Here is a 13,602-nt window from a genome sequence, read left to right on the forward strand (position 1 = left end):
GAGTGCAGGAGCGAGTGCAGGAACGCAGCGTGCGTGTGTGGCAGAGGAATGAGTGCAGGAACGCAGCGTGCGTGTGTGGCAGAGGAATGAGTGCAGGAGCGAGTGCAGGAACGCAGCGTGCGTGTGTGGCAGAGGAATGAGTGCAGGAGCGAGTGCAGGAACGCAGCATGCGTGTGTGGCAAAGGGATGAGTGCAGGAGCGAGTGCAGGAACGCAGCGTGCGTGTGTGGCAGAGGAATGAGTGCAGGAGCGAGTGCAGGAACGCAGCGTGCGTGTGTGGCAGAGGAATGAGTGCAGGAGCGAGTGCAGGAACGCAGCGTGCGTGTGGCAGAGGAATGAGTGCAGGAGCGAGTGCAGGAACGCAGCGTGCATGTGTGGCAGAGGAATGAGTGCAGGAGCGAGTGCAGGAACGCAGCGTGCGTGTGTGGCAGAGGAATGAGTGCAGGAGCGCAGCGTGCGTGTGTGGCAGAGGAATGAGTGCAGGAGCGAGTGCAGGAACGCAGTGTGCGTGTGTGGCAGAGGAATGAGTGCAGGAGCGAGTGCAGGAACGCAGCGTGCGTGTGTGGCAGAGGAATGAGTGCAGGAGCGAGTGCAGGAACGCAGCGTGCGTGTGGCAGTTTATACTTCCATTGCCAGGTCTGAGCTGGAGTAAAAGCTGCATTTAAAATTTGTAAGGACATTTCTGAAACCGACGGGAGGCGCCAAAAACAAAACAGAGCGATAAAATTATGCTTATTTGTACTTGTTATTTTTATTTGCTTTGCTAAAAATAATTTCATTTAAAAACCCCTTTCCCTTTAAGCAGCGATGACCTGGGCTAGAAAAAGATGGCTGACATCTGTGGCATCCAAAAGACTTAACAAAATAGTCTATCCCACGGGGTGGCCAACTCCAGTCCTCCAAGGGCCACCAGCTGGCCAGGTTTTAAGGGTATCCCTGTTTCAGCAAGGTAGCTCAGCCTTCGACGTGCTGAAGCAGGGATATCCTTAAAACCTGGCCTGTTGGTGGCCCTTGAGAACTGGAGTTGGCCACCCTTGCAGCTTCAGCACAGATGGCTCAGTCTTTGACTGAGCGATTGATTGAGCCACCTGTGCTGAAGCAGGGATATCCTTAATACCCGACTTGTTGGTGGCCCTTGAGGGCTGGAGTAGGCCACTCCTAGTTTATCTGTTCCAATACTTTATCCCACTTGCCGTGCCCCCAAGACTTGCAAGTGAAAACAAGCCTCCATTTGAATAAAGAACCAACTGGGATTCAAAACATACTAAAGAAAAACACCACAGTAAATTGGATTACAACTTTAAATCTGCTATAGTTTAATAAACCCAATTGCCTAATTTGTTACCTTTTGATTCTATTTCTCTTGTTCTACTGCGAATAATATCTGGCATTGTTGCACAGACAGAAGTGCCGGGGCTCGTTTCGGTTCACGGGAATGACACATTCTGATACAGGGTCTAGAGTTCCTTTTTGTAACCCTTTCCCCCTCCGGCAGTGCAGGGGTTACGCAGTCGGCAGAAGTTACACACACACACATTGTCAGACTAATAAGAAGGATGCGCCCAGAGTCCTGTGTGTTGGCGTCCGATGGCGAAGTCCAAAACCAGATCCCGATCAGGGTATGAGTCCAAGCAGAACAAGGTAGTGGGGAGCAGTACGAGGGAGCAAGAGACACAAGCACCCGCTGCTAATAAATACTTATAAATACTATCAATAAAATACTTTCTAGAAACACTTCTTGTATGATTAGGGTGGAACGTAGAATGTTGGTAAGAAGTACTAATTGGGAGTAACATTTCGGAGTGATGGATTATCAGTGTCCTCCCGACAAAGGTTTAATGTGCTATGTAAATGCACAAGTACAGCCACCCCTAGGGTGCAGCAAAGAAAAAGCACAGTTGTATACAGTGCTGGGAATGGGTTTGGGAGAGGGGCCAGACCTTGACCGGGATGAGAGCTTGGGGAGAACATGCTAGCTGGTATCAGAATATTCCCTCATCACTTGGTATTTTGGGGTGTCCATGAAAACACTGGCACCCTGAAATGTTTAAAGTGCCTGTAGGACATCCAGCCTTCAGGGATCTGTATAAATACGAGCAGACTAGGGAAAAGTCTCGGAGCAGTTTTTAGTACGAGGTTAGAGGTGACGGTGAATCCTCCGTGTGCTGCCGCCTCCCTCAGGTGAGACATAGGTGTGTCGCCTTGTGACCGTCAGGCTGGTCTCTCTTCTCTTGTATATGGAGCCCCCGGATTCCACATGTCACAGGTTCAGCTTGATGAACAGAGCTAGAAAACAAACAGAGTGAGGAGACACAGCCTGGGTCTGGAGAGCAACCAGGAAGGGAGGATGGGTGGATGGATGGGAGGGAGGATGGAAGGGAGGGTGGAAGGGAGGGTGGGTGGATGGATGGAAGGGTGGGAGGAAGGGAAGATGGAAGGGTGGAAGGAAGGGAAGATGGAAGGGTGGGTGGGTTTTGGAAGGGTGGGCGGGTTTTTAAAGTGTGGGTGGGTTTTGGAAGGGTGCGAGGAAGGAAGGGAGGACACAGCGTCTCTGCACTGTGACAGCACAATGAGAACAAGGGAATCCCAGAGGCTGGAAGGTGCTTCTGATGAGCCAGGTGTCTCAGGGCAAACATGGCCTGGCAGCAGTGTTCTGATCCGAGCACAGGTAGCAGGAATTACATTGCAGGCACTATAATGTAAAATACTTATATATTCTCTGGAAAAAGGGTCATTTAGTTTAACCCTTTGGCCAAAGCATTATAAGACTGCAAGTCACGTCAAGGCAGACACCTGTTCGCAAAACAATACGAGATAAAATACTAATATACCTCTATTAGGAGGGAGAAAGACCAACATTGGATCTATATCCAGCAAAATGAAAAGGACCTGCTGACTTGGGAAATGGTGAGCTTAAAACCCTGGGAAGGAGGAGCCACTAACCTCCAACAGCTGAAAATAAGTTAAACAACACACAGAACCCCAGCAAGCTCTTTTTAGGAACCCCTGAGCCCCCACAAAATATATATGTATATAAGTGTCAAAAAGGAGAGCTATTGAGCGTGGCAAATGTACACAACAAGCGACAGAGAAGCCCAATGCTACACTTCTTGTATACATTTGCCACGCTCAATATCCCTCCTTTTTGACACATATACATACTAGCTGATATACCCGGCGTTGCCCGGGCGTGGAAGGGCAGGGAGCATGGAGTGGAAGGGTGGGGGGGGGGGCGTCGAAGGGCGGGGAGAGGGGCATCGAAGGGCGCGGGGGGGGGGGAGGGGCGTCAAAGGGCGGGGGGGGAGAGGTGTCAAAGGGCGGGGGGGGAGGGGCGTCAAAGGGCGTAGAAGGGCAGGGGAGCAAAGGGCAGGGAGGGGAGGGGGGGGGCAAAGGGCAGGGAGGGGCGGGGGGGGGCAAAGGGCAGGGAGGGGCGGGGGCAAAGGGCAGGGAGGGGCGGGGGGGGCAAAGGGCAGGGAGGGGCGGGGGGGGGGCAAAGGGCAGGGAGGGGCGGGGGGGGCAAAGGGCAGGGAGGGGCGGGGGGGGGCAAAGGGCAGGGAGGGGCGGGGGGGGCAAAGGGCAGGGAGGGGCGGGGGGGCAAAGGGCAGGGAGGGGCGGGGGGGGGCAAAGGGCAGGGAGGGGCGGGGGGGGCAAAGGGCAGGGAGGGGCAAAGGGCAGGGAGGGGCGGGGGGGCAAAGGGCAGGGAGGGCAAAGGGCAGGGAGGGCAAAGGGCAGGGAGGGGCGGGGGGGGGGCAAAGGGCAGGGAGGGGCGGCAAAGGGCAGGGAGGGGCGGGGGGGGGGCAAAGGGCAGGGAGGGGCGGGGGGAGGGCAAAGGGCAGGGAGGGGCGGGGGGAGGGCAAAGGGCAGGGAGGGGCGGGGGGAGGGCAAAGGGCAGGGAGGGGCGGGGGGGGGGCAAAGGGCAGGGAGGGGCGGGGGGGGGGGCAAAGGGCAGGGAGGGGAAAAGGGCAGAGAGGGGCGGGGGGGGGGGGCAAAGGGCAGGGAGAGGCGGGGGGGGGCAAAGGCCAGGGAGGGGCGGGGGGGGGCGAAGGGAAGGGAGGGGGGGGGCCAAAGGGCAGGGAGGGTCAAAGGGCAGGGGGGGCAAAGGGCAGGGAGGGGCGGGGGGGGCAAAGGGCAGGGAGGGGGGGGCAAAGGGCAGGGAGGGGGGGCAAAGGGCAGGGAGGGGCGAGGGGGGCAAAGGGCAGGGAGGGGCGGGGGGGCAAAGGGCAGGGAGGGGCGGGGGGGCAAAGGGCAGGGAGGGGCAAAGGGCAGGGAGGGGCGGGGGGGGCAAAGGGCAGGGAGGGGCGGGGGGGGCAAAGGGCAGGGAGGGGCGGGGGGGGGGCAAAGGGCAGGGAGGGGCGGGGGGGGCAAAGGGCAGGGAGGGGCGGGGGGGGCAAAGGGCAGGGAGGGGCGGGGGGGGGCAAAGGGCAGGGAGGGGCAAAGGGCAGGGAGGGGCGGGGGGGCAAAGGGCAGGGAGGGCAAAGGGCAGGGAGGGGCGGGGGGGGGGCAAAGGGCAGGGAGGGGCGGCAAAGGGCAGGGAGGGGCGGGGGGGGCAAAGGGCAGGGAGGGGCGGGGGGAGGGCAAAGGGCAGGGAGGGGCGGGGGGAGGGCAAAGGGCAGGGAGGGGCGGGGGGAGGGCAAAGGGCAGGGAGGGGCGGGGGGGGGGGCAAAGGGCAGGGAGGGGCGGGGGGGGGGGCAAAGGGCAGGGAGGGGAAAAGGGCAGAGAGGGGCGGGGGGGGGGGGGGGGCAAAGGGCAGGGAGAGGCGGGGGGGGCAAAGGCCAGGGAGGGGCGGGGGGGGCGAAGGGAAGGGAGGGGGGGGGCCAAAGGGCAGGGAGGGTCAAAGGGCAGGGGGGGCAAAGGGCAGGGAGGGGCGGGGGGGGCAAAGGGCAGGGAGGGGGGGGCAAAGGGCAGGGAGGGGGGGCAAAGGGCAGGGAGGGGCGAGGGGGGCAAAGGGCAGGGAGGGGCGGGGGGGCAAAGGGCAGGGAGGGGCGGGGGGGCAAAGGGCAGGGAGGGGCGGGGGAAAGGGCAGGGAGGGGCGGGGGGGGCCAAAGGGCAGGGAGGGGCGGGGGGGCCAAAGGGCAGGGAGGGGCGGGGGGGCCAAAGGGCAGGGAGGGGCGGGGGGGGCCAAAGGGCAGGGAGGGGCGGGGGGGCCAAAGGGCAGGGAGGGGCGGGGGGGCCAAAGGGCAGGGAGGGGTGGGGGGGTCAAAGGGCAGGGGGGAAAAGGGCAGGGGGGAAAAGGGCAGGGGTCAAAGGGTAGGGTGAGGGAGGGCAGGGGGCAAAGGTCAGGGGGAGGGAGGGCAGGGGGCAAAGGTCATGGGAGGGAGGGCAGGGGGCAAAGGTCATGGGAGGGAGGGCATGGGGCAAAGGGCAGGGGAGGGAGGGCAGGGGGCAAAGGGCAGGGGGAGGGAGGGCAGGGGGCAAAGGGCTGGAGGGCAGGGGGCAAAGGGCAGGGGGAGGGAGGGCAGGGGGCAAAGGGCTGGGGGGGCAGGGGGCAAAGAGCTGGGGGGGCAGGGGGCAAAGGCCAGGGGGAGGGAGGGCAAAGGGCAGGGAGCAAAGGGCAGGGAGCAAAGGGCAGGGGGCAAAGGGCAGGGGGCAAAGGGCAGGGGGCAAAGGGCTGGGGGAGGGAGGGCAGGGGGCAAAGGCCAGGGGGAGGGAGGGCAGGGGGCAAAGGGCAGGGGGAGGGAAGGCAGGGGGCAAAGGGCAGGGGGAGGGAAGGCAGGTGGCAAAGGGCAGGGGGGCCAACTGGGCAGGGGGAGGGAGGGCAGGGGGCAAAGGGCAGGTGGGGCAAAGGGCTGGGGGGGGCAGTGGGAGACTGACTGGGTGGGTGAGTGGGAGACTGACTGGGTGGGTGAGTGGGAGACTGACTGGGTGGGTGAGTGGGAGACTGACTGGGTGGGTGAGTGGGAGACTGACTGGGTGGGTGAGTGGGACACTGACTGGGTGGGTGAGTGGGAGACTGACTGGGTGGGTGAGTGGGAGACTGACTGGGTGGGTGAGTGGGAGACTGACTGGGTGGGTGAGTGGGAGACTGACTGGGTGGGTGAGTGGGAGACTGACTGGGTGGGTGAGTGGGAGACTGACTGGGTGGGTGAGTGGGAGACTGACTGGGTGGGTGAGTGGGTGACTGACTGGGTGGGTGACTGACTGGGTGAGTGGGTGACTGACTGACTGGGTGAGTGGGTGACTGACTGGGTGGGTGAGTGGGTGACTGACTGGGTGGGTGAGTGGGTGACTGACTGGGTGGGTGAGTGGGTGACTGACTGGGTGACTGACTGGGTGGGTGACTGACTGGGTGGGTGAGTGGGTGACTGGGTGGGTGACTGACTGACTGACTGAATGGGTGGGTGCCTGGGTGACTGACTGAATGGGTGACTGAATGGGTGGGTGACTGAGTGACTGGGTGGGTGACTGAGTGACTGGGTGGGTGACTGAGTTGGTGGGTGGGCGACTGAGTGGGTGGGTGACTGGGTGGGTGGGTGACTGGGTGGGTGGGTGACTGGGTGTGTGGGTGTTTGGGTGGGTGACTGGGTGGGTGACTGGGTGAAAGTGACTGGGTGGGTGACTGGGTGACTGGGTGGGTGGGTGACTGGGTGGGTGGGTGACTGACTGACTGGGTGGGTGGGTGGGTGACTGACTGGGTGACTGACTGGGTGGGTGACTTTGACTTGACTGAGTGGGTGACTAAGTGAGTTTTTGGGTGACTGAGTGGGTGGGTGGGTGACTGAGTGAGTGGGTGGGTGAGTGGGTGGGTGAGTGGGTGAGTGGGTGGGTGAAAGTGTGTGGGTGACAGTGCGTGGGTGGGAGACGGTGGGTGACTTACCTTGACCCCGTGGCATCTGGCTGGGGCAGGAGGTGAGTTCGGGAAGCTGGGGAGGGGGGGGGCAAGAATGGCAGGAGACCCGTGCCGCGCTTCCCCTCCGTCCGGGAGCCGGCGCACGTGATGGGGAGTCCCGGGCCGCGCTTCCCCTCTCCGGTAGCGGCGCACGTGCGGGGGAGAGCAGGAGGCCCGGGCCGCGCTTCCCCTCTCCGGCAGCGGCGCACGTGAGGGGGAGAGCAGGAGGCCCGGGCCGCGCCGCGAGGGGGGAGGAGCCTGGAGTTTGCTGCTGAGCAGGAGGGCCGCGGCGCACGGTGAGGGTGATGGTGCGGCTGGGGATGTTGCGGAGCGTGGGGATTTGGGTGAGGTGGGGGGAGAGAGTGAGGGGCACCGGGAGAGGAGGGGGGGGGGGGGTGTGTGGAAGGTGAGCTGCGGTCCAACTGACGGGGGAGAGTGAGGGTGTGTGTGTGAGGGGGGTGTGTGTGTGTGTGTTTTTTTTTTTTTTTGCCCGTCACTCTGCCTCAGGCCAATGAGAGGTGCGGGGGCGGGCAGGCCAAGGGACCAATGAGATTGCCGCTAGGGACGCAGACATACACTGCTTTCAGAAATATATAGTAGATATATTTTTGTGGGGGCTAAGGGGTTCCTAAAAAGAGCTTGCTGGGGTTCTGTGTGTTTGTTAACTTATTTTCAGCTGTCTCAGCGGTTGGGGGTTGGTGGCTCCTCCTTCCCAGGTTTTAAGCTCACCCCTCCCCACTTCCCACGTCAGCAGGTTCCTTTCATTTTACTGGATATAGATCCAATGTTGGTCTTTCTCCCTCCTAATAGAGACACATGAGAATTTTTATCCTAATAGAGGTATAATAGTATTTTATCTGGTAGTGTTAGGACCTGTGAACTGGGTCTGCCTTGTCGTGGTTCGCAAGCTTCAATGCTTTGGCCAAAGGGTTAAACTAAATGACCCTTTTTCAAGAGAATATCTAAGTATTTTACTGTGTATTTTTGTCATATTGGATGCAGCATTGGGCTTCTCTGTCGTCTGTTGTATACATTTGCCACGCTCAGTAGCTCTCCTTTTTGACACTTATTACATACATACATACTTTGTGGGGGTTCAGGGGTTCCTAAAAAGAGCTTGTTGGGGTTCTGTGTGGTGTTTGAGGCACTATAATGTGCGAGCGTTGTGCTCGGCTGTGATACCTTAGCTCACAAAAGGTCGCAAGATCAGCTGCTCTGCGACCGGATACTTTTATAGGAACAGACCAAAAACAAGACAACTCTGAAGAGACTAAGGCCGCGCTTATAGTGCCGGCGACGCAACCGATGACGTCACCTGTCGCCATTGCGATAGTTATATTTCAAATTTAGGCAACGTCGTTGGCTACAAGGCCAGCAATTTCATAAAGGGGGATGGCAGAGGGACGGAGAAGCTCCTGATTGGCCGCAAAGAGAGACTGTCGCCGAAAAAATTAAATATCAGTGACTACCAGATTTTTGGTAGCACTATTGCTCCGTCGTCGTCGCGTGCACTATAAGCGCCGACGACAGCGACAATGCCTTTGTTTTGACGCGACGGTCGCGTCGCCGGCACTATAAGCGCAGCCTTACGTGGTGTAGAAAGCTTGTGCTTCACGTAACTGACGAGTTTTCACTCAAGCCATTACAACTAGAACCTGGTGAACAGCAGGACGAGCCTCCCAATCTGGGGGCGCAGAACCCCAACTCCCTGTCTCCCCCCTCACCTGTGGCCTCTGTGTGCAGCACGGCATCGTCGTGACTCCGGACCTGGCAGCTCAGGTGCACTTTCCGACCCTCGATTTTCTCCACCTTGCTGTCTACGATCACGGTGTGGCCCAGCGGTATGGGGCTGCAAGGAAGCAAAGATTAACGTGCAGCCGGGCATCTGTATACCAGCTGTCTTATGCACTGCATGTGTCTGCTTCTCTGCCAAGGATTATCTCACTGAGCAAACAGAATGTGCGCTGCTCACATAACTTCAACAGGGTAACCAAAGTTATGGTGTAAATACCTATAAGAAAAATGCAGGCTTGGCATTATTTGATCAAAGGATGTATACCAAAAGTCTCCTTTGTTCTTATAGGTATTTACACCATACATATATTTATATTCCCCATTGATTGCTATCCCAAAAGGGAGAAGCGCAGGGATTCACTTTCTGTTTTGCACATTTGTATGGCCAATTCCTTCACCAGCTGCATGCTCTTTACATGGAGAAGCGCAGTGCTTATATATTTGTTAAACAAAGTAATGCCTGAAACAGCTTATTTCATGGAGCCTCCTTCGAACCTCCCACCCCTGCTCCAAATCTCCTCCTCCCCCCTTGCTCCAAATCTCCTCCTCCCCCCTTGCTCCAAACCTCCTACACCCCCCTTGCTCCAAACCTCCTACCCCCCCCCCTTGCTCCAAACCTCCTACCCCCCCCCCCCTTGCTCCAAACCTCCTTCTCCACCCCTCCCCCCCTTTCCGTGTGACCTACTTCCGGTAATTCACATTCAGATTGGCCGTCATGACTTTGCCGATGTTGTACAAGGCGCAAGTTCCGGCGGCAGTATCGATAATGGTCGCGATGCAGCCGCCATGTGTGAGCCTGCAGAAATCAGAGGACACTGAGACTGGGCAGGTGAAGAGAGACCAGTCTGAATGTTAGCAGGTCTACAGCAGGCTTTAGCACACCTCCCAAGCAGTGCAAGATCTTTGCAACACTTTCCGGTTTGGGGTAATTTGTTGCCAATGCCCTTCCCCTCAATATCCGACTAGCATCCTCTTTATTCACATTTAAGACCCACCTCAAAACACACCGGCTTAAGGAAGCATATGAGTAGCTCCATGGCTGATAATGAACACCTCATACATAAAGCTTGGCCCCCTGCAGACGCACTTACCAGGATGCCCTCCTACTGTCTCTGTACGTTCTTCCTACCAACACATTAGATTGTAAGCTCTTCTGAGCAGGGACTCCTTTTCCTAAATGTTACTTTTATGTCTGAAGCGCTTCTCCCCTTTATGTGTTATTTATATTATTTATGATTGTCAGATATATTACTGCTGTGAAGCGCTATATAAGTAAAGACATACATACATACTTAAGAGCTCGATTATACCAGCGTACTAAATGTGAGCGTGCACAGTTGCGACGTCACAGAGCGACACGTGCACAAGCACAGTCTTCTCCGCACGCGACTGCAGGGGAGACGAGGCTGAATTCTGTTTTGTGATTGGACGGCTGCGTCACGTGACATGGCCGTCGCAACCAGAAAAAAAATTTCAAAAACGCTTCAGCGGTCGCTTGCATTGCAGTAGAATGTGGCGCGACAGACGCGGCAGGTATATGCGCTTTGCAGGGAAGCATACTATTTGTTTTTGCGCAGCGTCGCTCCCGTCGCCGCGCGCCTTTTTTTGTTTAATCACAGCCTACGAGGGAGAGGGAGATTAAGATGCATGTACTATGAAAGGCACTCACCCCTGAGCTCCCTCCAGGTAGGGGCCGGTCTGGACCAGACAGACCACCCTTTGTTCAGCCTGGTTACAGAACATGCTGTACTCTAATCCCACCCCATCCTTGTCCTGATTCCTGGTGAAGAGACGCTTCCCCTGGTCTTGGACCAAGGTGTCACCTGCGGCAGGACAGGAGGGGAGGTTATTAACCCATTGGCCTGTGAGTGATGGGCGGGGGGTCCGACACATATTTGTATTCAGAGATTTCTTTACCATAGGGGGAAGGAACAATTCGGCAATTACAGCGTGGGAAGGATGAGAAGATGCAACAGAGAGAAGCACGGGGGTTCAGGAGGAAAACTGGGTTACTGTAGGGAGGTTTAAGTAGAAATAGCCGTGTTAGTCCAGTTGTGATAGTGCAGAGTATTTGAGTACTTCAGTATTAAGTGATACCTATTTTACTTGGACTAAGAATTGATATTATAAGACAACATTTCGAGAGTTCTCCCCTCTCCCTCAGGTCAGCAATACTGAGGCTTAGAAATAGAGTAAGACAGCAGACAGAGAAAAGTGCAGGGTTAGAAAAGTGAGCTGCAGCGGGGAGGAGGAGAGTGCTGTGAGCTGCAGCGGGGAGGAGAGCGCGGTGAGCTGCAGCGGGGAGGAGGAGAGCGCGGTGAGCTGCAGCGGGGAGGAGGAGAGCGCGGTGAGCTGCAGCGGGGAGGAGGAGAGCGCGGTGAGCTGCAGCGGGGAGGAGGAGAGCGCGGTGAGCTGCAGCGGGGAGGAGGAGAGCGCGTGAGCTGCAGCGGGGAGGAGGAGAGCGCGGTGAGCTGCAGCGGGGAGGAGGAGAGCGCGGTGAGCTGCAGCGGGGAGGAGGAGAGCGCGGTGAGCTGCAGCGGGGAGGAGGAGAGCGCGGTGAGCTGCAGCGGGGAGGAGGAGAGCGCGGTGAGCTGCAGCAGGGAGGAGGAGAGCGTGGTGAGCTGCAGCAGGAAGGAGGACAGCGCGGTGAGCTGCAGCGGGGAGATGGAGAGCGCGGTGAGCTGCAGCGGGGAGATGGAGAGCGCGGTGAGCTGCAGCGGGGAGATGGAGAGCGCGGTGAGCTGCAGCGGGGAGATGGAGAGCGCGGTGAGCTGCAGCGGGGAGATGGAGAGCGCGGTGAGCTGCAGCGGGGAGATGGGGAGCGCGGTGAGCTGCAGCGGGGAGATGGAGAGCGCGGTGAGCTGCAGCGGGGAGATGGAGAGCGCGGTGAGCTGCAGCGGGGAGATGGAGAGCGCGGTGAGCTGCAGCGGGGAGATGGAGAGCGCGGTGAGCTGCAGCGGGGAGATGGAGAGCGCGGTGAGCTGCAGCAGGGAGATGGAGAGCGCGGTGAGCTGCAGCGGGGAGATGGAGAGCACGGTGAGCTGCAGCAGAGAGGAGAGCACGGTGAGCTGCAGCAGGGAGAGCAGCGCGGTGAGCTGCAGCAGGGAGGAGAGCGCGGTGAGCTGCAGCGGGGAGGAGGAGAGCGCGGTGAGCTGCAGCAGGGAGGAGAGCGCTGTGAGCTGCAGCAGGAGGAGGAGAGCGCTGTGAGCTGCAGCAGGAGGAGGAGAGCGCTGTGAGCTGCAGCAGGGAGGAGAGCGTGGTGAGCTGCAGCGGGGAGGAGAGCGGTGAGCTGCAGCGGGGAGGAGAACGCGGTGAGCTGCTTTGCCTGGTAAGTAATGCACGACGGTGTTGTAGGAGGGGATCTGCTTCCAGCTGCCGTTTTTGCTCAACTCCAGGAACTTGTTGTACAAATCCATCAGGTTCTGGTTCCATGTGGGGTTGGGGAGACCAAAATCTCTGGGTTTCTCAGCAGGACACAGGCGGCTAACCTAATTAATGAAAGAAACGGCTGTGATACATGCATTTTAAAGTAAGACAGGATTAGCCAGGAATAGAATAGATGCAGCTAATCTGAACACCCCAAGCAGAGTTTAAAGCTGCAGTTCAGTCAATATCCTGCATGTGTTTTTTTTTAAATAAATCAGTTCTGTAGTAAGAAAAAATACTTTTAGCATTTTCTGTTTTTAAAAAAACAACATTGAAAGACCAATTTTCTTGTATTCTATTTTAACAGCCATTTGCTACGGCACTGCCCCTTCATGTCCTGTCACAAGCCCTGGCACACCCCATTGTCAGCCCTGCCCTCCCTCTTGCACATGTCAGTGCAGGAGTGCTCATGAATATTCATGAGCTTCCACTGACGGACTGAAGCAGAAGAAAAACATATGCCAGCTCTAATGATGTCACCAAATTTCACCGATCAATACATGGAGTACGAATTGACCTGCAGCTATACAGTTCTTTAGGTAATTAGAGATTGCCCACATGAAAATATTGAAGTAAAAAAAAAAAAGGACTGAACTCAGAGAGCAGGAGACAGACAGAGAGGCAGAATGCTCACCGAGAAGGGACGGGGCAGGGAGATGGCAGTTTGCAGCAGGGTGGGATGGTGATAGAGGACGCTGCCCACTCGGAGTAGCTTGGCACAGGTCTGCAGCATGGCGACACCTATCAGGATACACAGAGGGGCCTCACAAACACTGACATGCTACATACAGATACACATAATTAAATTGTTAGCTCTTCGGGGCAGAGACTCCTTTTCCTAAATGTCACGTTTATGTCTGAAAGCGCTTCTTCCCATGATGTGTTATTTCTATGATTATCACATGTATTACTGCTGTGAAGTACTATGTGAAGTACTATGTACACGAATGGCGCTAGCTAAAGAAAGACATACATACACTACTAACCCGGATCTGGAGGTGTGACTCAGCATTGTCATATGTGAGCACACTATGAGAGACGACTCAGTTCATCACTGAGAGAGTCCAGTGTGTGAGAGGTGAACACTGACACACAGCCAGACCCATCGCCTACTACTGATTAGTCTGATACCCTGAGTGACATCCCTCCCTCTTTTCTTATCCCCCATGTGTCCCTTCATATCCCCCCTCACCTCCATATGTGTCCCTACATATCCCCCGTCACCTCCATGTGTCCCTACATATCCCCCCTCACCTCCATATATCCCTACATATCCCCCTCACATCCCCATGTGTCTCTTCTTGTCCCTACCCATGTGTCCCTACATATCCCGCCACACCTCCATATATCCCTACATATCCCCCTCACATCCCCATGTGTCTCTTCTTGTCCCTCACCTCCCCATGTGTCCTTTCTTGTCCCCTCACCTCCCCATGTGTCCCTTCTCACCTGGGCTCGCGCGGCTGGTAGGAGACCGGTAATATGACGTCCCTGACTAATTCACGCGAGCTCAAGCAAGTGAATGACATTGCGGCTCCCGGCGTGACGTCAGCACGT

The 13,602-nt window shown here is 57.5% G+C and overlaps 1 protein-coding gene across 1 annotated transcript; it reads right to left on the bottom strand.

The window, feature by feature from the left end:
• Positions 1-725: 725 nt before the first annotated feature.
• THEM4 (thioesterase superfamily member 4) lies at positions 726-13,497 on the bottom strand. Its single transcript, XM_075608076.1, has 7 exons — positions 13,473-13,497; positions 12,680-12,786; positions 11,945-12,107; positions 10,289-10,442; positions 9,305-9,415; positions 8,550-8,674; positions 726-2,285 (listed from the first exon to the last, which is right to left on the bottom strand). The coding sequence occupies exons 2-7, from the start codon at positions 12,776-12,778 to the stop codon at positions 2,260-2,262; spliced, it is 678 nt and encodes a 225-aa protein (XP_075464191.1). The 5' UTR covers positions 12,779-12,786; positions 13,473-13,497; the 3' UTR covers positions 726-2,259.
• Positions 13,498-13,602: the final 105 nt, after the last annotated feature.

This window comes from Ascaphus truei, chromosome 7 (genome assembly GCF_040206685.1).
Source record: "Ascaphus truei isolate aAscTru1 chromosome 7, aAscTru1.hap1, whole genome shotgun sequence".
In the NCBI taxonomy this organism is placed as follows: domain Eukaryota; kingdom Metazoa; phylum Chordata; class Amphibia; order Anura; family Ascaphidae; genus Ascaphus; species Ascaphus truei.